General features: G+C 66.6%; 1 protein-coding gene across 2 annotated transcripts; it reads right to left on the bottom strand.

The window, feature by feature from the left end:
- Positions 1 to 259: 259 nt before the first annotated feature.
- INF2 (inverted formin 2) lies at positions 260 to 27,619 on the bottom strand. 2 transcript variants are annotated; one of them, XM_045901628.3, is made up of 23 exons: positions 27,461 to 27,619; positions 16,198 to 16,597; positions 14,594 to 14,709; positions 14,363 to 14,522; positions 13,975 to 14,008; positions 13,283 to 13,424; positions 12,389 to 12,530; positions 11,484 to 12,176; positions 11,192 to 11,337; positions 11,047 to 11,108; positions 10,402 to 10,504; positions 10,104 to 10,189; positions 9,625 to 9,725; positions 8,907 to 8,977; positions 8,714 to 8,821; positions 8,554 to 8,624; positions 7,719 to 7,839; positions 7,191 to 7,355; positions 6,991 to 7,093; positions 6,589 to 6,750; positions 5,414 to 6,034; positions 4,954 to 5,010; positions 260 to 1,681 (listed from the first exon to the last, which is right to left on the bottom strand). In XM_045901628.3, the coding sequence occupies exons 2-22, from the start codon at positions 16,586 to 16,588 to the stop codon at positions 4,955 to 4,957; spliced, it is 3,654 nt and encodes a 1,217-aa protein (XP_045757584.1). In that variant the 5' UTR covers positions 16,589 to 16,597; positions 27,461 to 27,619; the 3' UTR covers positions 260 to 1,681; position 4,954. The 2 variants fall into 2 exon arrangements, with proteins under 2 accessions (XP_045757584.1, XP_054369877.1); XM_054513902.2 differs by lacking the exon at positions 4,954 to 5,010.

The raw sequence follows: 27,619 nt of genomic DNA, 5'->3' as shown, positions 1-27,619 counted from the left end.
CTCAGATGTCTGCACAGGGGCTCACATCCTTGAGTGCAACACGGGGCCACCGCTTTGGAAGACACCTCGCAGTTTCCTACACAGTTACCGAGCCGGCCTGTGAGAAACCAAAACCCAAGTCCACACGCAGACCGGCCTGCGGATATTCGCAGCAGCTTCCCACGGAAACCCCCCTGGCGGCGTCCACGCCGTGAGGCAGGGCGAGGCCCACCCAGACGGCGAATCCCACTCTGCCACAAAAAGGAGTGGAGTCCCGACACACGCTACAACACGGTCAATCTCGAGAACACGCTACGTAGGAGAAGCCGGCCACGAAAGGCCACGTAGCGGGACTCCATTTATAGGAAACGTCCACAGAAAGCAAATCTATGGAGAGAGAAAGCAGATTTGGGGGCTGGGGGAGGCAGCATGGGGAGTGGCTGCTAAGGGAACTTCGGGGGGATGATGGAATATTCTAGAACTGGATCACGGTGCTTGAAGGCCTTGTAAATCCGCTGAAGACTCCGCGGGTGAGATTTCTGCATGGACGTTCTGGGCTCCCCTCGCCCCCACTCTGGGGTCTGTCTGGCACCTGCTCTGCTCCGGTCCTGGGGGTGTTTTGGGAGCAGGCAGGCCCGCGTCCGCACAGCCGCTGGGAGAGGTCACTGCACGTTTGCCCGCTGCTCCTAAACGCCACGCCGCCGCTCCCGGGGCCAGCTCTTTTCTTCTTTATTGGTCTGAGCCTCTCAGACGCCAGCCTCGGGAGCACACGCCTGGGGCAGGGGTGGGGCAGGGGGAGCTGGCAGCCGCCAGGCCTGGGTCCTCGGCCTCCTCTCAGCCCAGCGCGGGGAGAGCCCGGTCCCTCTGGAGGAGGCAGCGGTAGGGAGAGTCGTTCTGGCGACAAGGTGGCCAGGCCCCGGCCGTGGCAGCCAGGGCTGGGTGTACCGGGAGGGGGGCCAGCCCCGGGGGGAGGCGCCCTCCGTTTGCTGAGCGGGGGGACCATGGCCTGTTCGTGGTGATGCTGGCCAGCCTGCCCCTACCCCAGGCCCTAGGGTCCTCCCCCCGCCACCTATGCCCAACTCAGCTACCCCAGAAGAGCAGAGATGCATAAACAATCCTCTTTCAGTTAAAATCCACTCAGTTCCAGCCCAGCCAAACCAGTTGAGAGGCAGAGCTGGGAGCAGGGGCCCGGGGCTGGGTAAGGAGGCAGCGGGCAGGGGTGTGGGGGCTCCAGCTCTGCCTGGCTCCCATGGCTTTGTGGGGAGAGGTCTGAGGTCTGCGAGGGCCTGTCTCTAGAAGCATCTGGGTGCCAGGTGGCTGGAGGGCAGGGCGCAAGCTGAGAGGCGCCCTGGGGACACAGGCACCGCCCACGTGCCCGTGGGGGTGCTGTGGTGCATGCAGGTGCAGGCGTGGGCATTGGCATTCAGAAAGCAGACCACAGAGGGCTGGGGGCGTGCAGGCTGTCCAGGAGGGGGCCGGGGGGCCGGGCCCTGGTGCCTGCTGGGGTCTCGGCCACAGTGCCCCCAAGCAGCTCTGGGAGGCCCACCTCCCTGGAGGGTAAGGCACAGAGTTTTGGTTTCTCAGGGGCCCAGTTCCAGCCTGGCCCTGGAGGAGCCCCACTCAGCAGCACGTCCAGGGGCCCGCTGCTGTGCGGGGGCCGGCCGCGGGCACGCTCACTTGGCTTTGGGCTTAAGGCTGAGGCCTGTGGGGAGCGAGAGGAAATGGCATCGTTAGGAGCAGACTTGCTGGGGACAGTGCCAAGGTGCCTGCTTCCAGGTCCCCAGGCTCCTGTGGTCCCGTCACCATGGCCTGGTGGCCTGGCTGTGTCTCCCCGGTCCACGCTGACCCTAGGCCCTTGCTCTTGAGCAGCAAGACTCTTCCAGGTGGAAGGTGCTGGGATGACCCCCAGCCAGCTGGCTCTTGTCCACCTGGATCTCTGGGCCTGCCCCCCCCCCAGGCCCTGCTCTCCACCCCCCCCCCCAGGCCCTGCTCTCCACCCCCCCCCAGGCCCTGCTCTCCACCCCCTACCAGGCCCTGCTCTCCTCCCTCCCCACAGGACCTGTTCTCCCGCCAGCCCCCAGGCTCTACTCTCTCCCCCTCTGCCCTGCTCTCCACCCCGCCTGCCCCCTCTGCTCTCCCCCACCCCCCCAAGGCCCTGCTCTGCCCCACCGCCTCCCCCTACCCCATTCTCCCTCACCTGGCTCAGGCCCTGCTCTCCCCCACCAGGCCCTATTCTCTCCCCTCATCCCCCCTTTCTCCACGGCCCCCAGGCCCTGCTCTCTCCTGCCCCCTCCCCAGGCCTGCCACCCCCAACCCCTGACAGGCCCTGCTTTCTCCCCCTCTCTGGGCCCTTTTCTCCTTCCCCACCATAGGCCCTGCTCTCTCCCCACCCAGGTCCTATTCTCCCCAACCTTCTCCACTCTCACGCCCCACCCCCACGAGGCCCTGCTCTCTCCCCTGCTCAGGCCCTGTTCTCCCCCCTCTGCCATGCTCTCCCCTCCCCTCAGACCCTGCTCTCCCCCCTCCCCCTAGGCCCTGCTCTCCTCCCCCCAGGCCCTGCTCTCTCCCTTCCCTCCAGTCCCTGCTCTCTCCCCGCACCAGAGGCCCTGCTCTCCCCCCCACCCAAGGCCCTGCTCTCTCCCCGCACCAGAGGCCCTGCTCTCTCCCCTTACCACCCTCCAAGGCCCTGCTCTCCCAGCCCAGGCCCATGCCACACTGTCTACCCTCATCAGTCCCCACTGCTGCCTCTCCCTGGAGCTTCCTCAGTTGCTTCCCTATCCACCCCTTACACTGGATGCTTCCTGACTTGTCTTTTTCCAGCTCTGGTCCTGAGGGCACTAGGGCCCCACCTCCACAGTTCCTGCCACGTGCACGCCCCCAACCGGCCCTGCAGGCCCCCTGCCCATCAAAGCCCTCTGGTCCAGGGCCCCTTGCTCGGCTCTTCCCTGCAAATGCCCCGCCCCCATGGCCACTCCAGGCTCCCTGTGGGTCTTGGGCAGACACGTTTGAGGATCATGCTTGAAAGAGATGGGGCACAGAAGTGAGAAGAAGAGAAGTCAAAAGTCATTCAGAGCAGGGTTTCTGTCGGCCCCCCTCCAGGGTGCCAGGACCCAGGGCAAGGCGGGGCCAGGGCACCACATAGCAGGGGGCTCCCAAATCACCACCTCAACCAGGTAATTGGCATCCAGGCCCCTACCCAGGGGATAAAAGGGCCCAAGCCCCTCTTGAGGGGCCCTGGGGAGGACCCACATCACGTGTGTCGAATTCCTGCCCCAAACACAATCTGGAAGCAGTGGGGGGGAAGCCGTGGGACACCCCTGAAGTGAAGGTGCCTTCTACACGGGGGCCACCCGAGACAGACAGAGGCTGGATGTGTGGTCCCCAGGGGTGGGGGGTGTCTCAGTTCCAACAAGCCAAAACAACCAGGCAAGGTGGGACCCCTGCCCGGGCCCTGCTGGGGCCTGGGGCTGCACATGACAGACCCCGAAACGTGCTGGGTGGGGGCTGGGGAGAGCAGCCTCATTCTCAGGAGACCCTGGGGGCTGTGTTCAAGTGGCACGATGCCCCTAACTCTCAAATCCTTTAGTGAAGTTGAGAGCAATGCAGCAAATGCTGATCATTTCGCTCTTTTTTGCAAGTTCTTGCCCTTTCGGGGTGAAGGGTATGTGGTGTTTGTTATGATCTTGCAAATTCCCTGTCTGGTTGAAGTTTTTCAAATAAAAGGTTGAGGAGACAAGGACGGTGGGATTCCTTCCTCCTGCCCCCAGCCACTGGGATGCTGGGGCCCAGGGTGGGGGAGCGAGCACGCGGCAGCGGGACCACTATGCTGGAGGATGGGGGCGGTCCTGCGAGAGCACAGAGCCGTGCTGTGCACACTGATCTTTCCCTGGGCAGCGGCCACATGTGGCTGCCAGCCCCCCAAACCCACAGACCACTCGGCCCCACTTGCTAGTGCACGCTGGTGTTTCCCACCAAAGAGCCGAGCTCAGAAAGTAACCCCAGGAGCAAACTCTGGAACTGAGACTAAAGGCTGTACCCAATAGTGAGGATACACTGTAAAGAGGGGTGCACCTGACCTCGCTTCTGCCCTTGCTTCCTCTGGGCACTGCTGGACCTCTCCTCTATGCCCCGAGTCCTGCGCCCCGGGCCCTGCAGGCCAGCACAGCACCCTGGCACCGAGCTGGGTGCAGGTGTTTGCAGACCCAAGTGGCTCCCCGCTCGTGAGGAACAGGTCTGCATACCACTAGCATGGCCCGGAATGCAGTAGGGACCCCAGGCCTGTCTGTCTGCATCTGTGAGCCTCTCGGGCCACGTCAGAGACAATGACGGTCCTGCCCATACTCGGGGGTCCTGGGAGGCCTGGTGCAGTGGACCCAGGATGTGCCTACAGACCCATCTGTGGTCCCCAGGACCTGGCCGCCAGGGAGGGGAGGTCCGTCCATTCCTTGGAGAGGGCTTGTGGCCCGCTTCTCCCTGGCAGCCGGCCCCTGGGACTGTCTCTGTCCCTCACTGCCTCCCTGGGGACATTTGTGGCCCAACAAGGGCCAGAGGAGGGCTGGGGTGTGCCTCATGGAAGGTCTCAGAGCGAAGGTGCCACCCTGAGGGACAGGAGTCAAGAAAGCCCCGGACTAGCCAGACCGCTTGGGACAGGGGCAGCCTCCGTCTGTCCTGCCCGGCCTAGGAGGCCAAGCCGCCCCCGCCATCAGAGCCCCCCCAACCTGAGGCCTATTGGCCAGCGCACAGCTCCAAGGTCACACCGGGCCGCAGCAGAGACACCAGCTAAGCAAAGCACGGCTCCTGCCCTTCCAGAGAGCGGGGGCAGGCCGAGCCAGGCGGGTCCCACCACCAGCGGCAGAGGCGGGCAGGCTCGCAGACAGGCCCGGGCGGCTTGGGGGGCGGGTTAGCGTCCGGGAGGGCGGGGTGCGGGCGGCCTCTGCGGCGCTGTTAGTGCTCAGCGCCCGCGCGGGTACGTACCTCACTGAATCACACAGAGTCTTTGTGTTTTACTACCGTCAGAGTCAGGGACAACCTCTGCTTTCAAATAAGAGAGACGCGCTCAGCGGCTTGTTCCTGACCTGCCTGAGCTCGGAGCTGGCGCACCGGCTGCACCACACACAGCGGGGTCTCAGGCAGCCCCGGGCCACACCCGCCCGGCCACCACTCCCTGCCAGCGGGCGAGGGGCGTGGGGACGAGGGCAGAGCTCCCCCTCCCGGAGCCGCTCCTCTCACGAGCACAAGGGTGGCCGTCTCTCCTGCAGGACGTGGGGTGTCCCGGGCGTCACCCACTCCTGGGGGGAGAGGAGGGAACGGCCGGCCGCGGCTCGGGGCCCCGCTGCGGGTCGCACACCAATGCCCCCAAGCCCCATGTGCCCTGCCTACCCGGGTCCCCTGCTTCCGGGGGACGAGGGATGACGGGAGGGGAGCCCCAAGTTACCTTCCTGGCTCCTTGAGGGACGCTTCTTCCTTCGCTTGCCCGTCCTCTTTGAGGCCTGTCCCCGGGCCCTGGGGAGAGTGCCGGACCCTGAAGAGTCCGTGACTGTGTCCTCAGAGAAGGACCTGTCCAAGGATGTGTCCAGTGCAGAATCTGGGGCTGTGTCCTCCTGGTCCCCGTCGCCGTCCCCGGCCACGCCAGGGCCTGTGGCGGGGAGGTCGGCACTGCGGCCGTGGGCAGCGGCGTCCGGCGGCCCCTCCACGGTGCTGTCGGCCTCGGCCAGGCCGACGCCCTCAGGGGCTGTGGGGTCTTCAGCATCTTGGCTCGACCCTCTGACCCCGGGAGGCTTGTCACCAGAGAGCTTGAGAGGCTTCAGGGCCTGCGCACCTCCCAGCACCACGGGCCAGGCGCCCTGAGAAGGCTGGGGGCTCTGAGGGTCCTCGGTGGTCAGGACATCGCTGGCATCCATGTACCAGGAAGAACGCCTCTCCAGGGGCCCAGGCCCGCCCTCCTCTGACGGGTCTGCAGTGGGCTGCGGGCTTGGGGCAGTGGCATCTGAGAGGTCCCAGCCCCGGGGCTCAGAGGTGGGGCAGCCGGTGCCTCCTGAGGGGACTCTGGGGGCCACTGTGGACACAGGACATGGCGGCTGAGGGCGGGCCCCGACTCCCAGACCATCCTGAGGATGTGCCCAAGGGGGAGGCCTCCGTCCATCCCAGCTTCTACCCGAATGCCACCAGCCCTACAGAGCCCACAGCCCCAGGAGACTTCCCTGGTGGCCTCCAGGTGTGGGTTCCCAGAGAGCAGGCCCACGGTGTGGCCGAGCAGGGGGCACTGGGCTGATTTCATCCCTGTCCCTAGAGCGCCCCCCCACCGAGCAGCCACGCTGAGTGGAGCGCCCCTCTCCCAGGCCCCGTGCCCACCTCTCCCACCACCTCAGCATCCCTGGGCCCCGGGGACAGGGACACCTGTCAAAGGCCCTCGCAGCCGACGGGAGCACCAGAAGGCCGAGCTGCCTGCCCCTCTAGCCCCACCTCGTGGCCGTGCCATTTCTCAGGCAACAAGGGAGCTGCCCGGAGGGCTCTCCTATGAGGTCAGGGAGGGCTTCCTGCAGGAGGGGGGAGAGCAGGCAGAGGGATGGCAGGAGGGAAATGGTGATGAGAGGCAGGAGAGGGTCTCACCAGGCGCCTTGTCCCTCGGCGGGTCCACGGCGGCCGCCTTGCTGCCCCACTCTGCGTCCCCTCGGCCACGGGCCGTCTTCCGCAGCTGGAAGCCCTTCCTGATGTCAGCCAGCAGGGCGTCGATGACACAGACTTCCTCCTGCCTCCCGACTCCCCTCCTGACTGAGAAGCCCCAGAGACCCTCAGAGAGGCTGCCTGTGGGTCCCTGGAGCCCACCCAGGTGACCCTGAAAAGGAGATGACCTGGAGGGGGTGGGCGGTGCCCCAAGAGCTCTGAGGATGGGGGACGAGCACGAGCACGAGCACGGAGGACTCAGGCCCGCCCCCCCAGCTCTCCCTTGTCCCCCAGCCGGGGCCGCCCCCCCCCAGCTCTCCCTCACCCCCCAGCTGGGCCCGGCCTCACCAGGCTTCCCGTCCTCCCCCCGCGGCCTCCGCGCCTCCTCCTCCACCAGCTGCTGCTTCCTCCTCTCAGCCTTCGCCGCCTGCTCCTTCCAGTCCTTGTTCTCCTGTGGCGGGTGGACACAGAGCCCGTGACCCCCAGCCCTCAAGGGGCGATTCCAGTTGCTCTGCCCGAGGTTGCAGAGGGGCTGCGGCCCAGCCCACCTTCAGGGCGCGGATGAAGAGGTCCCGGAAGGTCTTCATGGTGCTGAATGTGTCCTCCAGGGACAGCTGCTGAGCATCCTCACACAGGTAACTGGCCAACTCTAGCTTCTTCTGCTCGATGGCCTGGAACACCTCATCCAGCGCCCGGGAGGCCTTGATGCTGGCCTGGGGGCAGGGGGCACGGTCACAGCCCTGGGGGAGCCCCGTGGAGGGAGCCCTGGGGGCAGGGCGGGGCCCCGGCCGCAGGAGCGTGACGGCTAGCTGCAGCGGACCCCACAGACAGCAGGACCAGGAGGTCTGGGCACTGCGGCCCCCGGGTCGGGGAAGCCCCTCACTTGCAGGAACCACCGTGGGACCAGGGACAGCATGCTGCCCTCCCGCGGGGCCCCTGGCCCGGGCTCTGTCCTCCCCCATGCTCACCGGCCCCTGCCTGGTTCGCTGGCCTAGGCTGCCGCACCCCCAGCAAGGCCTCCCCCCCCGGAAACGATCCGCCGTCGCCCCCCGGCCCAGACCCCGGCCCCGGCTTGCCTGGACGCGCTGGGTGTACTGTTCCTGCACCTCAGGGATGGAGGACCACACCTTCTGCTCTATCTCCAGAAGCTTCTTCAGGTTGGTGCTGGACTCGGAACGGATGAGCTCAAGGTTGATCCTGAAAAACACCCCAGAGCCCGGCGGGGTCGGGTGATAGCTGCTGTCCAATCTTGTGGGGTCAGTGGAGCCCCTTGCCTGCACAGGGACAGCGGGGGACACTGGACCACACACCCGCAGGTTGCTGGAAACACGTCAGAGCTCTGGGCGGGCCAGGCGGTGCTGGGGGTGAAATGCTGGGACCCAGCGGCTCAGCCCATCGTTGGCTCTTGGGCCTGAGGACCCTCCGCAGCAGCATGTACCTGGAGTTGGAAGGTCCAGGCCACCCTCCCTGAGCTGCCCCTCTGTGCTGAGGGGCCCCATGAATGCAGCCCCACTTGCTTGGGCCTCAGCTTCCCCATCTGTACAATGGGAGTGGCATGGCCTTCCTCATGGGCTGTTGTGAGGCTCAACCTTGTAAAGAGGTGGCGTCAGCCTAGCCCCTGGTGTGACCATGACCAGGTCACTCCCTACCTCCCCCAGGCCTCAGTTTCCTCCTGCAAATCACGTGGGGACAAGCCATGATGGACCCAAGGTCCTAGTCTGAGGTGAAAGTGAGCTTTCTATGGGGCAGTGGTTCCTGGGGGCCTACCTGGCCCAGCCACCTCACCGGCCCGGACGAGGAGGGTGCCAGCGCAGGTGAGGCAGGGGGGCTGGTGAGGGGTGCTGGTGCAGGGAGGCAGGTAGGGGGGCGCCAGCGCAGGTCAGGCGGGTCAGGGGGGCAGGGGGCACCTACCCCGCTGCCTGGGAGGGCTGCTCCAGGTCCCGGGGCAGCTGCAGGAGGTCTGGGTGGTTCTTCTCCACCTCCTGCAACAGGACGGGTCCAGTGAGAGCCCCGTGGCCACACCCTGGCCCCAGGGATGCCCGAGCCTCGGGGGGGCCAGCCCCGGTCCCACCTCCAGCACGTGGTGCAGTAGGGTCACGCGGCTCTGCTGGGACTTGGTTTCCGTGAGCTTCAGCAGCGTGCTGATCTTAAAGCCATCAGCGTCCCCCGTGTGGCTGCCCTGCGAGGGCCCGGGTCAGGAGTGAGGGCCCCTGCTGCCTGGCAGGGGGGAGCGGGGTGGGGGGGAGCAGGGGGGGCTCGCTTACGTAGTTAAGGAAGTTTCCAATTTTCAGGATCAGCTGGCAGAAGATGGGCAGCCGGTGGCTGGTGAGCAGGCCTGTGGGAGGGCACCAGGGCTGAGGGAGGGGAGGGTGCTGCCCAGTGTCTGAGGCTGTGGCGTGCGGTTCTTCGCTCCCCTCCCCTGGGCTCGGTCCGGGGGGGGCAGGGTGGCTGGAACCCCCCCACGGCGAACAGGCTCAGGGGCTCTGGGTGCAGGTCTACCACTGTTAGCACTCACTGCACCCCCGCGCCCCGGGGGCGGACGACCCCTGCCCCCTTCTGGGGATGACGCTGCTGGGGGGAACCTTCCAGAAGGCTGTAGCTGTGGCCTCCCCGGGTCTCCCCTAACCATCCGTTGGGGCTTCGGGGATGGTGGCCCTCCTGGCTCTGTGGCCGGGATGGGAGTGGACGTCCACTGCTGCGTCCCTGCCCCGGGGCTTGGTTATGTTCCTGCTCGTCCCTCGTTTGGAGAAAGCAGTGAGTGTTCACGTGTGTGTCCCTGCGTGCACACACGCAGCTGTGTATGGGGCTGAGTGGGTCTGTGTGAGTGCTGGTGGGTGCACACGTGAGTGCGCGTGCATGGTGCGTGTCTCAGAGCAGGGCTGTGTCTGCGTGTCTATGGTGAGGTGGGGAAGGTCAGCGCGCCGGGATCGCTCGCTCTCCGGGCGCCAGGTCCCCCCAGCCCCAGGCTTTGCCCCCACTCACTGTTGCAGGCCGCGAGGACCAGCCGGGCCTTGGGCTGCACCATGTCCAGCACGACAGCCGTGCCCTCACACAGTAGCAGGCACTCCACCCGCAGCTGGTAGCTGGGGACAGAGCAGGAGATCAGGGACTGGGCCCCCCTCACCGGCGCTGGGCCTGCAGCTCGGGGGGCTGACGGCCCGGCCCTGTTCGACATGCACGTTCCTGGGCCAGGTCCCAGTGGCGGACTCAGCAGGCCTGGGGTAGGGCCCGGGAAGGGGCACGTGAGACAAGCACCAGGTGGGCCCAGGAGGGCAGTCACCTCCCTGCGGGGCGCCCCTCCCTCTCAGAGCAGGTGGGCGCGTGAGTGACATGTGCAGCGGTCCTCGCGGAGTCCCAAGGGAACAGTCTGCGCAGCCCCACTCCTTCCTCGAGGTCTAGGCCCAGTTCCCCCCGCCCCTTCCCCACCACTGGGCCCTGGGGTCCGAGGGCTGCCCACTCACCAGGGAATGCCCAGCAGCAGGAGGTAGAACTGGTCGGTGTTGGCCAGCTTGGCCCGATCCTCTGTGAAGGAGCGCAGGTTTTCAATCTGCAGGGAGGAGGCCACACATGGGATTCCAGCTCCCATCCCCTCCCAGGAAGCCCCCTGCACTGCCCGGCACCTGCGTGCACCTGCCCCGCCAGGGCCCCCTCGTGTCCAGCACAGCTCCGTGCGGCTCCGGACTGTGCGTCCGTGTGTCCCCTCCTCTGTCCCTTGCTGGGGGCCCCCAGGGCAGGGCTGGCAGGCTCTTTCCCACTCACCTCGTGCTTTTCAGGAAGGAGCTTGAGGAGCTGCTTGAGAACCTCCACGTCGAATTTGGTGGTGTCCCCAGCCCGGATCATAGCAGTCACGTCCTCGTTGGAGCTGCAGGAGAGAGGGCGTGGTTGGGGTGGGAGCCCAGGGAGCACGGCCACCTCCTGGGGGCTCCTGGGGACCCTGTCAGTCGGGGGCTGCCCTCAGCCCATGACCTCTCTGCTGCCTGGGGGCCCGAGCTGCCGGGATACAGAGAAGGCAAACCCCCTGCCTGGGGTCACACAGTAACGAGGCTGGGGGCTGAATACCGCCCTCCGGGTCTGCACCCCCCGCTCCTCCTTCCAGGCGGCTGCTCAGGACCCAGGCAGGCCGGCTCATGCATGCCCAGGGAGCTCCCTGGCAGGAGCCAGTGCCCAGCAGCTGCAGGCAAGGACTTGGGGGCCAGGAGCACTGACTGCTGCTGTCTGGGCCTCAGCTTCCCCAGGAAGTGGGGCCTGGTGCTCTGCAGGGCCCCCAGCGGGGCCCGTCTGCAGCTATGACTGGCCACAGGGAGGGGGGTGTGCACTTCCCAGGAGCGGCCTGCAGAGGGCACTGCGCAGCCCAAGACGGGAGGTGCAGGGGAGGGGAGGGGGCTCCCAGGAGGGGCTGCTCACCATTTAAACTGCTTCAGGAAGATGTTGAGGTTCAGGCTCTTCTTGGAGTCCAGAAAAGTGATCTGGAAAACACCCCGGCCCTGGTGTTGGCCCTTGGCCCCTGAGCAGCACAGAGGCCCCCGCCCGAGCCCCAGCCCGGCCCCACCTCCTTGGGCTCCTTCCTGGCCGGGGCGGCCACGTGCTCCTTGGGCTTGGCCTGGGGGAAGCAGAAGAGCCGCTCGATGCTGGAGAAGTCCGGCTCCACGACCTCGGCACCCAGGCTGCTCAGCGAGGCCCACATGGAGTTGTGCTCTGCGCATGGGGTGCCCGGTCAGGCTCACGCCCGGGCCGAGGCCCAGACAGGAGCAGGGCTGCTGCAGGTTTGGCGGGCCACTTGCCCAGCAGCCCAGCCCCCGGCCGCGGGAAGGCAGCCACTCACAGGGACCGGGGGTCCTCACCTTGTGCCACCCTGGACGGCAGCTTCTGCCAGTTGAGCTTCTTCATGCGCAGAGTGGGAGGGTTTACTCGCCGGTGGCTTGGGACCCAGGCAGAGTCTAGGCCGTGGCTCACGTGGGCCACAATGATGTCCTCGCCACCCACCCTAGAGGAGCCAGACAGATCCGGCAGGGGTGGGGGGGGAGGGGGGCACCCTGTGCCCGGGAGTGGGGGAGGTAGGGCCCCAACCGAGACAGGCAGCGGGGGTGGGGGAGGGGGTGGAGGTGGGGGGGCCCCCAGGCCTGGCAGTGGGGGAGGGGGTGGCGGGGCCCCCAGGCCTGGCAGTGGGGGAGGGGGTGGGGGGGCCAGGGCCCCCAGGCTTGGCAGTGGGGGAGGTAGGGGTGGGGGAGGAGGCACTGCAGGGGAGCCGGGGAGTGGGGGTGCAGGTGGGACTGGGGTGGGCGCCCGCTGCTGTGGGGCGACCATGCTGCTCAAGCCCTGGACGTCGACGGTGTGCAGGCTGGTGAGGTCGGCCTCGGGCTGGCGGCCCTCCACACCCGCCTTCAGGGCACCACTGTTTTGGGGCATGCTGCCCTTCTGACTCTGGCCTAGGTCGGCCTGCACACTCTTGTGGGCCTTGTTCAGGGAGCTTGGGCGTGGCCGCCCCTTGACGGACAGGAGCCGCTCCACCATCTCTTCTAGGGTGCATTCCTGGACTGTGGAGGGGTTGTCCAGGGTCAGGGCAGGTGCCAGAGGAGGTGGGTGGTGGGCGGCGGGCAAGGCATGGCCACTGCCCTCAGGTAGAGGGTGGGTGAGGGGCCAAGGACGGAACCCTCCCACAACAGTCTAAGACCCACTGTCTGCCCGCTGGGTTGGGGTCAGGGAGGGCGCTGTGGGCAGGACGCCCCCATCTGCCCCACCTGCTCACCGTCACTGGCCAGGAGCACGGCCCGGTTCACCAGGTTCTCCAGAGCCTCCCAGAGCAGCTGGCTGGAGGGGAGGGTGGGCTCCAGGTAGAGGAGGCCCTGCAGCATGGACAGCAGCTGGGCAGAGGCTGGGGAGCAGCTCACCTGGGTGGGGAGGAAAAGGATGGGTGGGCAGCCATGCCCTTCCCGGGGCAGGCCGACAACGGCAGGCTTCAGACTGCCAGGAACGTCCACCCCGTCACCGCTCTGGATGAGCCAGAGCTGGGGTTCCCTGACTGCTGCACCAGTGATATTTGGGGTTGGACCCCTCTCCATGCTGGGGACTGCCCTGGGCATGGTGGGAGGTCTCACGGCATCCCTGGTCTCCACCCGCCTGCAGCCGGTAGTACCCCTTGCCCGACTGAGACCACCCCAAATGTGTCCAGATGTTTCTGGAGGCCCCCTGGCGACACTCGTCCCCTGGCTGAGAGCCGTGGGTTCAGCGAAGGACAGGAGGTCCCGGCCAGGGAGGGCCTGAGCTGGACCAGAACGCAGCCTCCTGGCCTCCTGCTGGTCCGGAAGCCCCTTGGGCCATTCGAGGCAGCCCACCTGCGGGGGCCCAGGACAGCTCAGCTACCTCTGGGCAGCCCTGGTCTTTGGGATGCTGTCCTCCCGGGTCCCGTGGCCTTGGCTCGGAGCCTGTGACAGCGAAGACTGCCCCCAGGCTGCCCGTTCCAGCTCCGGGCTCCTCCTGTCTCCAGCCCCCTGATCCCTCGCTGCTCCCTGATGTGGCTCCAGATCTGGCCCCACTGATCTGGCCGGGGTGGGGTCTCCGGTCAGGGAAGGCAGCCGTGTCTGAGCCCCGGACCCCCGCCTCTGGAGATGGGCCCCGGCCAGCTTGCCCTGCCCCAGCTCACCTTGTGGAACACAGAAGCGAAGACCTCTTGATGGCTGTTCATGTTGATGCCCCCACAGACGCGCAGGAGCTCCTCCTCGTCCTCAGCCTTGGCCTCCTCGAAGGCCTCCAGCTGGATCAGCAGGTCGGCATCCTCCAGGTCCCTGGGGCGAGAGGGGCCGGGCGGGCTGAGGCTGCTGCCCGCCCCCCGCCTCCCCCCCGACCCTGGACAGACGCACAGACCTCTCTGAGCGGGGCTGTGCTGGGCACGTGGCCCTGTAGCTGGGACAGGTGGCCCCACCCAGGACAGTGGTCCTGATGGGGCCTGGGAGGGACGTTCTCAGCTGCGTGGGTTCCCAGAACCCAAATAAGTTTGAATTTCAGGAAAACAGCGAGTGGTATTTAGCATGAGTATGTCCTATGCGACATATGGGACATGCTTACGCTAGAACGCCTTGCTGTTGGTCTACACTCCTACTTGACGGGGTGTCCTGCATTGTGTCTGGCAACCCCCAAGCCCCTGGGCCGAGAGGTTCCGCAGGGTGGCCCGTCAGGCAGTGTGAGCGACGGCAGACTGCACTGTCACTGGGACTGGGTTCAGCGGGGCAGGCCCACTGGGGCTACTCCTGGAAGCCCCCTCTGCCCACTGGAGGTGCCGTGTGGGACCCAAGGAAAGGGTGAGCCTGGCTTTGGAGAACAGTGGTGGGGACTCACCGTAGCCGTGTCAGGATGTCCAGCAGCTGCAACCCTGGGAAGGGACAGTGGGGTCAGCGGGCCTCAGAGGCTGCTCTGGTCAGCCCCCCACCCCGGGTTGCTTGCGTCTTCTGAGGCCTTCCTCTCTGCGCCCTCCTTGGGCTCATTCCCACCACCCAGAACACCCAGCCCATGGGCGGGAGGGGGACCCTGCCATTCCTACAAGTACCCAGAACGCTCTGGAGGGCAACACGGTCGTCCCCGCTGAACGGTCACTGCCACCCTGGCAGGACTGGAACTGGGGGGTCAGCCTCACATTGAGAGCCATGCAGGACCCAAGTCCAGGGCCCCAGGGGAGCGGGGAGGGGCAGCTCCTGCAGGGGGCACAGGGCGGGCCACGGGCGCTTACCGATGAACTCCCCGCGCAGCTGGCTGCGGGTGCGGAGGTCCTCGGGGCCCAGGATGATGGCGTTGATCACACTGAGCAGGGTGACGACATAGGGCACGTTGTCGCTGTCGGAGAGCTCAGCCATGATGACGCTGAAGCGGTATTGTTGGTTGCACACCGTCTGCAGGGCGGGCGAGGGCCGGGTCAGCACGTGCCCTGGCCCAGCGTGGACCCAGGCGCCCCGCGGCTCACCTTGTAGTGGTCCAGGGCATCCAGGGTCAGCATGTGGCCCTCGGGGGAGTAGATGCACAAGGCGGCCAGCAGCTCGAACACCTGCTTCTTGACCATCACGTTGGACGTGTCCAGAGCTGCCGAGGGCCAGGGAGGCTCAGTGGGCGCCCCCGCATCGATCCCAGGCCTGGGCTCCTCCTCCTCCCGGCGGCCCTTCCCACCCGTCTGACCGCCCAACGGAACCCCCACTCCAGCGGGACAAGCAGGCCCACAGGTGGACACCAGGGGGCGCTCTGCGCCGGCGCCCAGGCCCCTGCAGGACCCGTCTGCTTGGGCCGGGCCTTGGTTCCGAGAGCGGCCCCGGCAGGACCGGTCGCTTGGGCCGGGCCTTGGTTCCGAGAGCGGCCCCCGCAGGACCGGTCCGCTTGCGCCGGGCCTTGGTTCCGAGAGCGGCCCCCGCAGGACCGGTCCGCTTGGGCCGGGCCTTGGTTCCGAGAGCGGCCCCCGCAGGACCGGGCCGCTTGGGCCGGGCCTGGGTTCCGAGAGCGGCCCCGCAGGACCGGTCCGCTTGGGCCGGGCCTTGGTCCGAGAGCGGCCCCTGGCACAGCTCCCTGGGCTGAGCCCAGGTTTCCACCAAACAGCCTGCGGTGCCTCCTCGTCGCCCGAGCCCGCCTCCCACCGCATCTCCCGGGCTGGGGAAGCGCTGGGGGCGCCCCTTAGCTGGCCTTGCTGAGAGGCTACGAGGGACTCTACGCAGCCGCACAAGCCCGGCTGCGCAGGGCAGGCTGAGTGCCCGCTGGCTTGCTCAGCCACACAGGCGCCCGCCCACCCCCACGGGCCGACCCACCGTCACCGCCCCCTCCCGCGGCTCCGAGCACCTGCCCTGGAGCATCACAGCCTGACAGGCGAGGGACACACAGTGACCCCTGTTCACTAAGGGCCACCTGAGGTCCTCCCAAAGGTAGGAGGCTGACGCTGGGTGCAGCCTGGGGAGACTTCCTGGAGGAGGTGACCGTGAGGGAGACCTTAAGGAGTCAGCAGGTGCACAAAGGCCCAGCGCAGCCTGAGCAGGAGGTGGGGGCAGGGCACCGAGTGGGCAGGGTAGGGGTGTGGGGAAGGTGGGAGAAGGTGCCACCAGCTTCATGTGCTGGCCAGAACCGAAGGGCTGTGGCCCTGCGGAGGTCAGGGGCTTGGAGCCAGGCCGAAGGTAAGTGGGGCTACTAGGGTGGACTTGCGTTTTTGGCCCGGGTGAGTCTGGCTGCCAGGGCACGGACCAGGGTGGCCGGTGGGAGGGAGGGGCGCTGTGGGCCAGAGACGGGGAAGGGGGCGGGGCATGAACAAGCACAGGGCTGGACGGAAAGGCCAGGCAAAGTCACAGAACGGAGGGGACAACCAGGTGCAGCGGCTGGGGGACCATGGCTCTGAGCTGACCTGGAGGGCTCAGACTTGGGGCGAACGGGAACCTGGTCTTCCTCCAGGAAGCCCTCCCTGCTGCCCCGCTGAGTTCTCTCCTGCGACCCCAGCCCTCCCGCTGCCGTCCGAGGCCCAGAGCCTCCATACTGAGTCGCGAAGGGGTGTGTGTGCCAGGCTGCCCGCCCACCGCCCAGCAGCGGGCCGCGGCTCACCCAGGGAGAGCTGGTGCACGTAGGCCTGGTTGCTCAGGATGTACTCAATGCCCTGCTGCGAGTTCATGACGGCGCGCACGCAGCTGATGCAGGTGAGCTGCAGCAGGGCGTCGGCGATGCGGGCCACCCCGCGGCCGGACAGGCGCGCCAGGGCCTCGAGCAGCAGGTCCAGGCCACTCTGCTCCAGGAACTGCACCATCCAGCCGCCGTCGCTGCTCTCCAGACGCTTGCGCAGGCCCGAGTAGTTGACCACGGAGGGCATCTGCAGCAGCCGGATGCACAGCTCGGGCTCCGCGCTCTCCAGGTTGGCCTCCGTGGGGTCCGAGTCCTGCGGCCCCAGCTTCTCCTTCAGCGTGGCCCACTTGCGCTGCGCACCCTCCTTCACCGACATCTTGCCGACCTGCGGGGCCAGGGGGAGTCGGGCGTGAGCCCCCGGCCCGCGGGGGGAGGCAGGGTCCTCTGCCTCGGTGTCTCCCTCCGCCTGCCGGACGGGCCTGCCCGGGGGACACTGTGCCCTCGTCCCGCCGTCAGGGCCGCCGCCGTCCCGGGCTTCTCCTCGTGCGCTCCCCTGACGAGCCGCACATTGGCTGAGTGGGTAGTAGCCGCCTCCCTGTCCACCCGAGGACCTCAAGGCAGCTACACTGGCAGGAACACCACTGATCCAGTAGTGACGAAGCAACCAAAGTGGCATCTCTGGGGCTCCCTTATCTTGTCCCAGAGCACTTCCCCTGCCCCGGGGACGGGGTCAGATAGGGGCAACCGGGAGGGGCCGTTCCAGACCCTGGGCACTTGGGGGCTGCCCATGGCATCAGGCGGTGGCTGGGGAAGGGGCCGACTTGAGGGAGTCGGCCTGGAGCCCCCCCATCACGAGCAAGGCCAGGGCCCCTGGGGAAGTAGCCCTGCCTCTGAGGCCCTCAGTTCGTCCGTCTGTGTGGGCAGAGGACCGGATGTCCCCTGAAGCCCTTGGCATGTGGAGCTCTACTCGATGCAGCCTCAACAGGTGTGAGCCCCCCAACCCTGCCTTCCCCCAAGAGGACAGGCCGGCCGTGACCGTGCCTTTGCCACACCCACTAAGCCCCCCTCCTCGGGGCCCTCGACGGTGATGCTGTCCTCAGCCAGAGCCTCTGGGGACTGGCCTCAAAGGTCAGGGGCAGCCCAGGCTCTCCTGCGACCATGTATGGCTCGGGTCTTGTATTTAGTGCGTGAGAAGGACAGCATGGAGCTGCTGAGAGGGCGCCCGAGAAGCAGGGCACAGCAGGACCACCGAGCCTCATGCCCAGGGCCTGGCCCCGCCACCGCCCCCCCCCAGGTCCCCAGCCGCCCCACGTTACAGGAGAGGAAAGGAGGGTGGTACCCAGAGAAGCCAGGTCACATGCCCAGCCCCCAGAATTGGAAAGGGCAGAACTGAGTGAGCCTGGACCCCAGGCATCCAGCCCAGCCTCCCTCTCAGGGCTGCCGGACCCGGTACGTTACGGGGGGACTCCAGGGGCCATCTGAGGTCCTACAGGAGATAGAGGTGGAGTGGGGACAGGAGCTCAGGTGCCTGTCCCTGGCTGGCTCACAGCTGGCACCCCTGGAGGCCCCACTCCCCCTCCGCCTTGGTGAGTGTCTTGGGTGTCCTCCTTTGTGCTCCCCGAATTCCCCCCACCCCAAGCATGGGATGGCCTGGCATTCCAGCAGCCCCTCCTCTGTTTGCAGTGGGTCCACACCAGGAGTCCAGCCCCCCACCAGCCCCTCATCCTCCTGCCTGGCTGAGTGCCAGGCAGGCTCGTGGGGGTGCCCCAGGGAGGCGGTCTCGTTGAGGGGGAGAGAGGCTCCGGCCTGCGTGCGCACCAGCTCTGGGCCCACCAGGCCACTCGTCCTGCGTGAGCCACCCTGTCCTCACCTGAACCTCTGGCATCTGCCCACTGGGAGCATCCGGAGAGGCAGGGGGTATGGGCATCCCTGCAGAGGCGTCAGGGTGTCCGTCAGCCCTCCCTGAGATGGCACGGTTTCACCACCCGCCCCCTCCCCCACCGTCCACTCACCCAGATGCGCAAGACCTTCCGGCTGCCTCTGCCCGCCCATTCCAGGCCCTGCCTCAGGCTGCCCCTCGCACTCTCCTGGCTTCTCATCACTGCTGCCCACTGAGCTGCCCGGCCTCCAGCTGTGGCTCTGGTCCCTCCTGGGCAGCCTCCTGGGGCCAGGGGAGGGGGCTGCTCCCGGCACCGTGAAGAGCACAGCAAGCGGTCTTCGCACACACTGCCGCCCACCTCGGGTGCTGCCGCTTAAAGGCGCAGCCAGGACTGACCCTCCCTTCCCCGCCCCACCCCACCCCCGCCCCACTGGCCCAAGTCCCTGTTTCCTTGGCACAGGCTGAGTGCTGGAGCATGAACTCTCCCAGGCCAGGCCTCCAGCATCCTAAGGGTCTTCTCTAGCCAAGAGCCCCAGGGGTCCCTAGGTGCAGAAAACAACCTCTCCCAGACAGCCTGCATAGCCCAGAGCGCCCCACCTGGCACTGCCTAGGCCTCCGTGTGCACCCCCAGCTCACTACCCCAAGAGACCCCACCTGCAGGGGCCCCCTTGCAGGAGGCGATCAGCCCTGTCTACCTGCCTGCCCACGAAGGACCCTAAGCTGTGTGCCCTGGAGCTGAGTTTCACAAGCTGATCATGCCCCTCCACGCGTGCATTATACACGCGCACAGAATAGGACACGCACACAGTAGACAGCATGTCACACGTACATATGTACTCGAGTGCCTCACATACAGGCACACCCGGCAACAATCAGACAGGATGTATAGACGCGCTCCACACGCACACACTACACACGGATAGAACACGGCACGTCCACAGGAACCATGACCGCGTATACACATAATCAAACTGTAAAGCGATCCCACTCTCCTGCCCGCCTGGCGTCTCAGCCAAATTCAGGGGTGGTGACCCAGTCCCTGCCAGGAGCAGCTCCCGAGACACGGCCTGTCCCTGTGCGGGTGGTGGTTGAACGTTTCTGCCGGGAGCCCCAGAGGGAATCAGGCATTTGCTGCAGTCAGGAGAACGGTGGGGAACAAGCCTGCCTGGCAAGAGCCGGACCCGCGGGGGAGGCGGCGTGCTGGAAGGCAGGAGCCAGACTCCTGGGCTTACTGGCTGTGTGCTCCTGGGGACGGGACGCTGCCCTCTGCTCCCGGTCTGTCAACTGACAGGTGCGGTGGGGTTCCCAGCGGATAAACTGGACCCGGCGGCACGAGCGAGCGCTCCCGGCTGTTGTCATTCCGTCCGCGGGCGCCCGGCCCCGCCCAGCCCGTGGGCCAAGCGTCCCGCTGCAAGCCAGCCCGGCGCCTAGACAGGGCGGGGTCGCAGGGACCCTCCCAGACTCCGCCTAGTCAGGGTGGGGCGGGGCCACACGCTCCGGAATGTTATCTCTGGGCCCCCGCACCCCACACGGGGGTGGGGCCAGCGCAGGAATTTGCATCTGCAGAGACTTTTTCTGCGGCAGGCACCACCCACTGAAGAGCACGACCGTCTCCCAGGGTCCAAGCACCTGGCGGCTCAGGCCCTACCCAGTCCCTCGGGCAGCTGAAAGGTGGGGGAGCTTCAGCACCCCCAAGTGCCCCGCAGACAGTCCGTCCTTCCCCCTGCGCCAGGGGAACTCTGGTGAGCAGGGGCCTTTTGCAGAGGAAGATACTGGGGCTCTGACACGAGTGGCACGTTCCCCAATGCTTCTTCAGCGCTCAATTTTGTCCTACCAATAAAGTGGGGTTCCCGCTGGGGCGGGGTCACGCCTCCCCCCTCAGCTGGGTCAGTCCACTGACCGGGTGCGCCGCTCACCCGAGCTCACCCAGTCCAAGCTGGGGCTGCCCTGAGGACCCGGAGGAGACGCGGACACCCATCTGCCTTTCTGCCCACGCCCGGCCAGCCCCTCACCGCAGTACCAGCACCTCCATCCGGGCACCCACATGCCAGGCAGCCGTGCGGACTCATGGGGAGGCACCGCCCCTGCCTGGCAGGGGTCTGTCAAGCAGAGTGTGTTCCTGGGGGGGGGACAGGGGGCAGGATTGAAGCTGCCTTCCCCACCCCCCGGCCTCAGGGTCCAGCCCCTGCCATGCAGACAGAGAAACTGAGCCAGAGAGGGAGGGCCTCCCAAGGCGGGCACTGGGCACCAAGCTGGGTCCTGGGCATGGCTGTGGGAGGCCCCCGCATGGGCCCCCCGGGGTCTCAGCAGTGTGGTGGGGTGGGGAAGCCCAGAGAAATGCCAGCGCTCAGCACCCTTGAGGAGCGGGTTTGGCCTTCTGTTCCTAGATCACTGCGACGGCTGGGGGAGGGGCTGGGGGCCCCAGGGGGGGAGTGAGGGGGAGGGGAGGCACCGGCTGGGGACAGGGGCACCCGGGAGAGGGGCTGGCTGCTGTGGGGAGGCAGCCTCAGGGCGGCCCTGCCAGCGTCAGCACCGGGGCTGGGTGTTTCTGGGCCCAGAGCCAGTGAGGGCGCGGGGGCGGGGTGCAAAGAGTGAGCTTGTCTTCCTTGGGGAAGGCGGGTACAATGGCAGGAGCGGGGTTCCGGAACTGGGAGGCAGGGGCTGCCACACTGTATTTTTAGCTCCAAATTTTTCCACTGCCTGGCAACCCTTGTACTGTGTTTCCAGCAGCAATTCCCTGGAGCTCAGGGGCAGTAGGGGCCCTGCGGGATTGGGGGATGCCCCTGGAGCTGAGTCCTACTCAGATGCCCCATGTCCCTTCCTCCCATCACCTGGGCTCCTTTCAAGCCTCCAGTGCATGCACCACCTTCCCCACCAGGCCGGAAGCCCTCAAAGGACTAGCGTGGGTCACCTACCAGGGGCTCATCCCGGGCTGGAGGCCATGCACAGTGGGCCTTGGGGAAGGAGGAACAACCGAGTGCCTACCCACCGCCCACCCATCCCCAGGCACAGAGTGCGGACGGCCTTGGCCAAGGGGTGGTGTCCTCACGGGCCCCTGGCCGGTCTCACGTGCAAGGAGCACTCCAGCCCCCTGCTGCCTGCAGTCCCAGGATGGAGTGCAGGGCCTGTGCCTCCCAAGCCCTCCCCTGAACGCCACCCCCCAATCCCGCCATGTGTGAGGGGGCCTGCCGGGCCACTGCGCATCCAGCAACAAGACAGGAGGGGCCACTTGGGGGTGGGTGGGCACCAAGACCTCCACAGCGGTGCTGAATTAAAAACAGAGACAGGAAGTAGGACACCAAGTCGTACTGTGTAGGATTTCAGCCATCAAACATGTCCCACCAGTCACATGCCTGAATGCTAACAGAAATTGCTTCTGGGGTGCATGTGGTCATTTTCATAATTAGAAAGAGAGAAAGAGCACAGTGACAGAAAAGGCCCATAATCTCTGAGGGGAACTGGGCTCAGAGGGGCCCGCCCCCAGCGCAGGCCGCCAGGGACACAGGGCAGAGCCGGCAGCTGGTCTCCCCTGTGGCACCACAGGGTGGAGGGGGACCGAGGGGGCTGAGCTGGGCAGGCTGGCGCTGAGAGCCCGGCGACACCGCTGGTCAGGGAGGCCAGGTCTGGGATCTGGGGGCAGGTGGGACTGGTATCAGACACGCGGTGCTCAAGCCTGGCCTGTTTGCCTCCTCCACCCTCCTGGGTTAGGAGAGAAGTGGGTGGCAGCCACAGAAAGCCACAGAGAGGGCTGCCCTGGTGTAGAGGATGGACTTGGTCAAACAGGAAACGCCTGCTAGAGGCTGGTGCGCGGCTCTGGAGCCCCTTGCTCACTGGGAGGAGGGTGCTTGCAGTGCAGCCCTGGGCCCGGCACTGTGTATGCATTTCTGGGGAAGGGCTGGGGGTGGTCTGGGATGCCACCTCCCCCAGTGGATGGCTTGCTCGTAGGGGAGGGCAGGAAGGGCAGAGGCACCCACGCCAGGAAGCTGAGCTTTCGCTTCCACCTGCACTGCGGGCTCACAGGGACTAGGTCTGCCCTGGCATCTCGCTGCCGCCAGCTCTCCATCTCCCCAGCTGCGCATAAAAGCAAGGCCAGGGGGGTGGTGCTCCCTGGAGGGCCTGGCCGCCTCCGACATGCTCAGGTTTCAGGTCCAGAGTCTGGCGGCCCGAGGTGGGGAGGGGTTGCCGGCCTGCCCCAGCACAGGAGAGCGGCACAGGGTGGCCAGTTCCGTCTGTGACTGCTTGAGGGGAGTGAGGGGTAGAGACCTGTGGTTGGGTGTGAGGGACTGCGAGGAGCTGGCTGGCCCCCATGTGGCAGGGCGGCGTTTGAATCTGGGGCCGCTCTACCGCAGGCTGCACCTTCTACCCGCAGGGCCTCCTGCGGGCCCCACCGAGACCTCAGGCTGGCACCAGAATCCCTCCTCCCTGGGTTCTGCCCCCCAAGATCAGATGCAGCTCAGAGATGCCTCCTCCAGGAGGTCCCATGTCCCTCCCCGTCTCCTTGCTGCCCTCGGGAAAGGCCTCTCCCGGGCTGGGAGGACCCTCAATGCCCTGATGTGTGTGCCTGTCTCAGGCCTCAGGCTGTTGGGGTGCAGCTGAAGACTGCCCACTGCCTGTCCTGGCAGTCCCAGCCCCTGGCCCTGTCCCACGTCCCAGCCTCCAGCCCAGGAGCAGGGAGAACAAAGCAGTGGATTGAAGGGGGGGAGGGGCTGCCTGGCACTGCCAGGGGCTGTGGCTAGGGCCCTGGGGGCAGAGGACAGCTCAGCTTCTGGGTGAGATCAGGCTCTGCCACGGCCTGGCTGTGTCCCTTGGACAACCCACAGGACTTGCCAGGGCCCCGGTTGCAGTCCTCCAACGGGGATGAGCATGTCAATGCCCGCCCCTGAGCCCGCCGATAGATCCACAGGACGCCATCTGTAAACCGGGCCCTGGAAATGCCCAAGTTCCCACCCGTCCACTGTGTTCACCGCCGCCTCCTCCTCCTCAGCCAGGCTGCCAGGGGCCAACATCGAGCTGGGATGCAGCCCCCACTCGGTCCCTGCACCCCCAGGCTCGGCGGGTGAGCAAGACACTTGGTGTCCAGCACGAGACACCCCGAGGCATTCCCTGCCAGTTGCCTAGGGCCAGGCCCATCGAGGATTTGGTCTTCTCATCCTAAAATGGCCAGGATGTTCTCCAGGGATGCTGGGTTGGCTGAGTCAGTCCCACCTGCTGGCCTGGCCTACACAGTCCCTCCTGGGCTGTGCCCCCCACCTCCTCTGTCCCCACCTCCATGCAGCCCGGAAGCACCAGGCAGGGCCGTAGGTGCCTCCGAACGGGCAGGATCCCATCTGGGCACGTGGGGCTCCTGTTCTCAGACACTCATGTCTACGCACAGGGAAGGTAGAGACAGGCAGGGAAGGGGGGACAGGGAGCGCCCCCCCCCGGGCCAGCCGAAGAGCAGACGTGGCCTCCCTGCTGTTGTGTGCCAAGCTGTACTTGAGCAGAAATGGGGACCTGGGCATGGGGACACAGACGGCGGGGGAGGCAGGCTGCACACTGAGGCCACACTTGGGACCAGGCACAGACGGGGAGACTGAGGCCCTCTGACACAGCTGGCCAGGGCCCACACTGGCATCCACACTCATGTCCACCAGCACTCGGCAAGGCCAAGATTGAGCTCAGGAACAGAGAAACCCCTGCCCCACGGGGTGTGTGTGTGTGGGGGGCGGGCACTGCCTGTGTGAACGTGTGTGTGTGAGCGTGTGTAGGGGCGGGAGCTGCGTGTGAGCACGTGTGTGTGAGCGTGTGAGCGTGTGTGAGCATATGTGTGTGCGGAACTGGCCTCCTCCTCTCTGACCCGCTGTGCCCTGGCTTAGCCTCAAGGCCAGGCTTGGAGGTTAGGCCTCAGAGGCACCATCTGCTAAATGGGAAGCACAGTCTGCCCCCACCCCCCCAAGTGTGTTTCCTGACTGGTCTCCCACCCACGGACGGCTCTACCCGATGACCCTCAGTGGCCCTGGCCACTCACTCTGGCTCGGTGGGGCTCTGCCTTCCCTGTGCGGTCGCCCAGGCCAACCTCATGGGAGCAGGGGGCTCTCGTCCACCTTCCAGCCCCTCTTTTCCCGCCTGGACCCAGCTCACAGGCAGGGGGGTGGTGGAGGGTGCTGCAACAGCCCATGGGTGGGAGGGGGCCCTGACCAGGGAAAACTGCAGGGATGAGGTGGGGCTGGGTGGGAGGGGGCCATGAGCGGGGCAGGCAGAAGAAGGCGTCCTGGGGGCGCCCGGGTGGCTCAGTCGGTTAAGCGACTGCCTTCGGCTCAGGTCATGATCCTGGAGTCCCGGGATCGAGTCCCGCATCGGGCTCCCTGCTCGGTGGGGAGTCTGCTTCTCCCTCTGACCCTCCCCCCTCTCATGCTCTCTCTCTATCTCATTCTCTCTCTCAAATAAATAAATAAAATGTAAAAAAAAAAAAAAGAAGAAGGCGTCCTGTCCTCAGGTAGCCCCGGGGCAGGGGCCTCTGTGTGGTCTAGCCGTCCCAGCGTCTGTCTGCATGGGCTGCTCGGAGTCACACAGGTGGGTGCCCCGGTGCCCGCCCTCCCCAGTTGGGAGCCCCAGGGGTGCTGCTTGGCCAGGACAGAGCTCTCTTACTCCCAGAGGGTGGTGCTGGGACACCACGGGTCTCTGTGGCGGTGACGAGGGACATGGGGCTAGCCTTGGCCTCCAGGTGCCCCCTGGGGCCCGCCCGTTCTCACCTTGACCCCGGGGAAGCACTTCCTGTGCGCCCACACTCTAGCCCGCTGAGCACTGAGTGAGCACAGAAGCAGACGCACATAGTAGGGGCTTTATAAATGCGTCCTGCCACAATGGCACCGCTGATTCTACAACCCAGCAGCCCCGTGCCTCAGTTTCCTCTTCTGTGAAGCAGATGGTGGTCACAGTACCCATGCCCCACTGGGTCGGCGTGAGGGTCGGAGGCCGTGGGGCGGGACGTGGCAGGCTGGCTCGTTCTGCACACAGACTCTGCTCAGGGCCCTGGGCAACGTGGCCAGGCTCCACTGTGCACCCGGCAGAGCAGGGCGGAGAAACCCCACACCCAGTCCGTCCCTTCCGTAGTCACACCTGGGGAAGGTGCAGGCCCACCCTGCCCCTCTCTCCCTGCCTGGCTGGGGAGGAGGCTGGCGGTCACCGCCAAAGAGCTTCCCTTCATCTTGGAGATTTCTCTACACGCTGCGCAGATGGAGCAGCTGTGTTAACAGACCCCACACCCGCTCAGGACCAGGCTGCCCCGTTTCAGAGGAGGAACGGGCAAGACCCTCCTTCCCAGGGTGAGGCTGGTAGGCAGCCAGGGGTCAGACCCTGCTCTCACACCTCCAGTGATGGGGAGCTCACCCCCTCACATGCACTCCTTCCTTATGGGTTGAAACCAGCCTCCTCATCTTAGGCATCCAGGGCCCCCCAGGCGTGGCGCTGTCTGGGGACAGCCCCGAAGAGACTGGCTCCTGCCTGGCCTCAACCTTCCAATCCTGGCCTGTCTCCTCTAGACCCACTTCTGTCCACTGTCCTGAAATAGAGGTGGACATGCCTTTCCCAATCCACTGTGTCCACTGGGCCTCGAACCATGCAACTTCTAGATACCTGCTGTGTGCAAGACCAGAGTGGGAAGGAGCCAGGCAGCTGAGTCAGACCCCATCCCTCAGACTGTGGGGGGACTTTGCCTTCCGGTTCCTCTTCTGGGTGCCCTGGAGAACACTCCCTGCCCTGGTCCAGAGCCAGGGCGACCGCATCATGCCCTGCACCCACCGGCGGTGCCCGACATTTTCCGGCTGCCTTCCATCCCTCCCCAGCCCTCAGGCACCTGCTAACTTTTCCAGCCTGGAAAATCACTGCACTCTGATGAAAAGTGAACAGAGTGTATGTAAGGTTAGGAGCTCCCGGGGCCTGGCATGTAGGGTGTGTGCAATTAGCTTCGACAGCCATCAGCACCTCCACAGAATGGGGGGGCCTCACCTGAGAGTTAACTCTCTGCTGGAAAGCAGTGCAACCTTGACAGACACATCACCCTGGTCCCCTCCCCAGCAGGGCCCCTCGGATGACCTGTCCGTCAGCCCCCGAGCTCCTCGGGGGAGGCGGAAAGTGGGGCCTGGGCAGCGGTCAGCTGGGGGCTACTGCCCAACTTGGCTTTTTAAATCAGGCGTTGGTGCTGCCCTGGTGAGGGAGTGGGGGCACTGAGTGCGAGGCCCCAGACTCCAGACCTGGCACTGAATGCGGATATTTGATACCCTAGGTCTGCAGCACCCTGTCCCCGAAGGCTCCTGCCCTGGACAGCACCGTGGAGGCACTGAGGCACTTGCTCTGGGTCTCTTCCTCTCCACTGGGAGCGACAGGGAGGAGGTCCACGCCTGAACCACTGTCCCCGTCCTTCAGGGTGCAGGTGGGGAAACTGAGGCCCAGAGCAGGCAAGAGTCCTGCCCAGGCCCCACTGCCTGAGGGGGCAGGAGGCGGGGCTGGTGGGAAGGGAAGTTCCCAACAGCAGCTCTCCTGAGGGTGCGCCTCACCCACGCAGGGTCATGGCCAGCTCCACCCACATGGACTCCTGTGTGGCCCGCCAGGATGGGGCACAACGGAGGCCAGCCTCCACGCGTCCTGGGGCCCTAGGTTACAGACCCTCAGGAGGCCGGGCACGCAGAACCCCCGCCCGAGCTCCCCGGGAGCAGCTGGGGGCTGATGGAGGTGGTGACCGCAGTTCCTTCTTGAGGTCATGCCCATTCCGCAGTTCCCTCCTCAGGAAGGAGGTTCAGGGGTGGGGCTGGAGGAGCACAGAACCAGCCTCCCACCCCCAGGCTTACCAGCCCCAGACCGGAGGAGCCCCGCCCGAGCAGTGATGGGGGCTCGCGCCCCCAAGGCCTGCCTGTGGGGGTGCCAGGGCCCCGTGTGCGCCCACCCGCGCCCAGGCAGCTGCGGACAGAACAGCACAGGCGGGACCCCAGGCCGGCGCGCGCCTCGCGGGGCTACCCGGGCTGCCGACCCGAAGCCGAAGTTTATTTTCCCAACTGTGGCTGATTCATGGTCAGGATGTGGCGGCCGCGGGGAGGGGAAATTCTGCCCGCAGCGGGCGGGGCGTTGGCCGGGCTGACCCTCGACCCGCCACCGCGGCAGCGCGTGCGGGCCACGTCTCGCGCGGGGGTCGGCAGTCCGCGGTGGGCTGCGCCCTGGGGCCGGGGGCTCCTGGGGCGCCGCCCGGGAGCTGGGAGCCCCGAGCCCGCCGCCCTGTGCCGCCCCCTGGGGCGCACCCCGCGCTGCCCCAACCCCCTCCCCGGCCCCAAGAGCTCCCTCGCTCGGACTCAGTTTCCCCTGCGGCTCCTGGCGGGGGGCGCAGAGGTGCGGACTTACCGGGCGGGGCGCGGCGGCGCTCGCTCGGGTCGGGCCAGGGGCCGCGGCTGCCGGCCCACCGCGGGCTCCGCACCGCTCGGGCTGGGCTCGGTTTCGGCCGGCTCGGGCTGGGCTCCCGCTGCGCGGGGCGCGCGGAAGAGGAGGTGCCGCCCCGCCCCG

This window comes from Mirounga angustirostris, unplaced genomic scaffold (assembly GCF_029215605.1).
Source record: "Mirounga angustirostris isolate CCGP_5_RB_7025 unplaced genomic scaffold, mMirAng1.0.hap1 SCAF_9, whole genome shotgun sequence".
NCBI classification, from domain to species: Eukaryota; Metazoa; Chordata; class Mammalia; order Carnivora; family Phocidae; genus Mirounga; species Mirounga angustirostris.
Note: the sequence above shows the minus strand (reverse complement) of the source record. Positions and strands in the feature narration are given on the sequence as shown.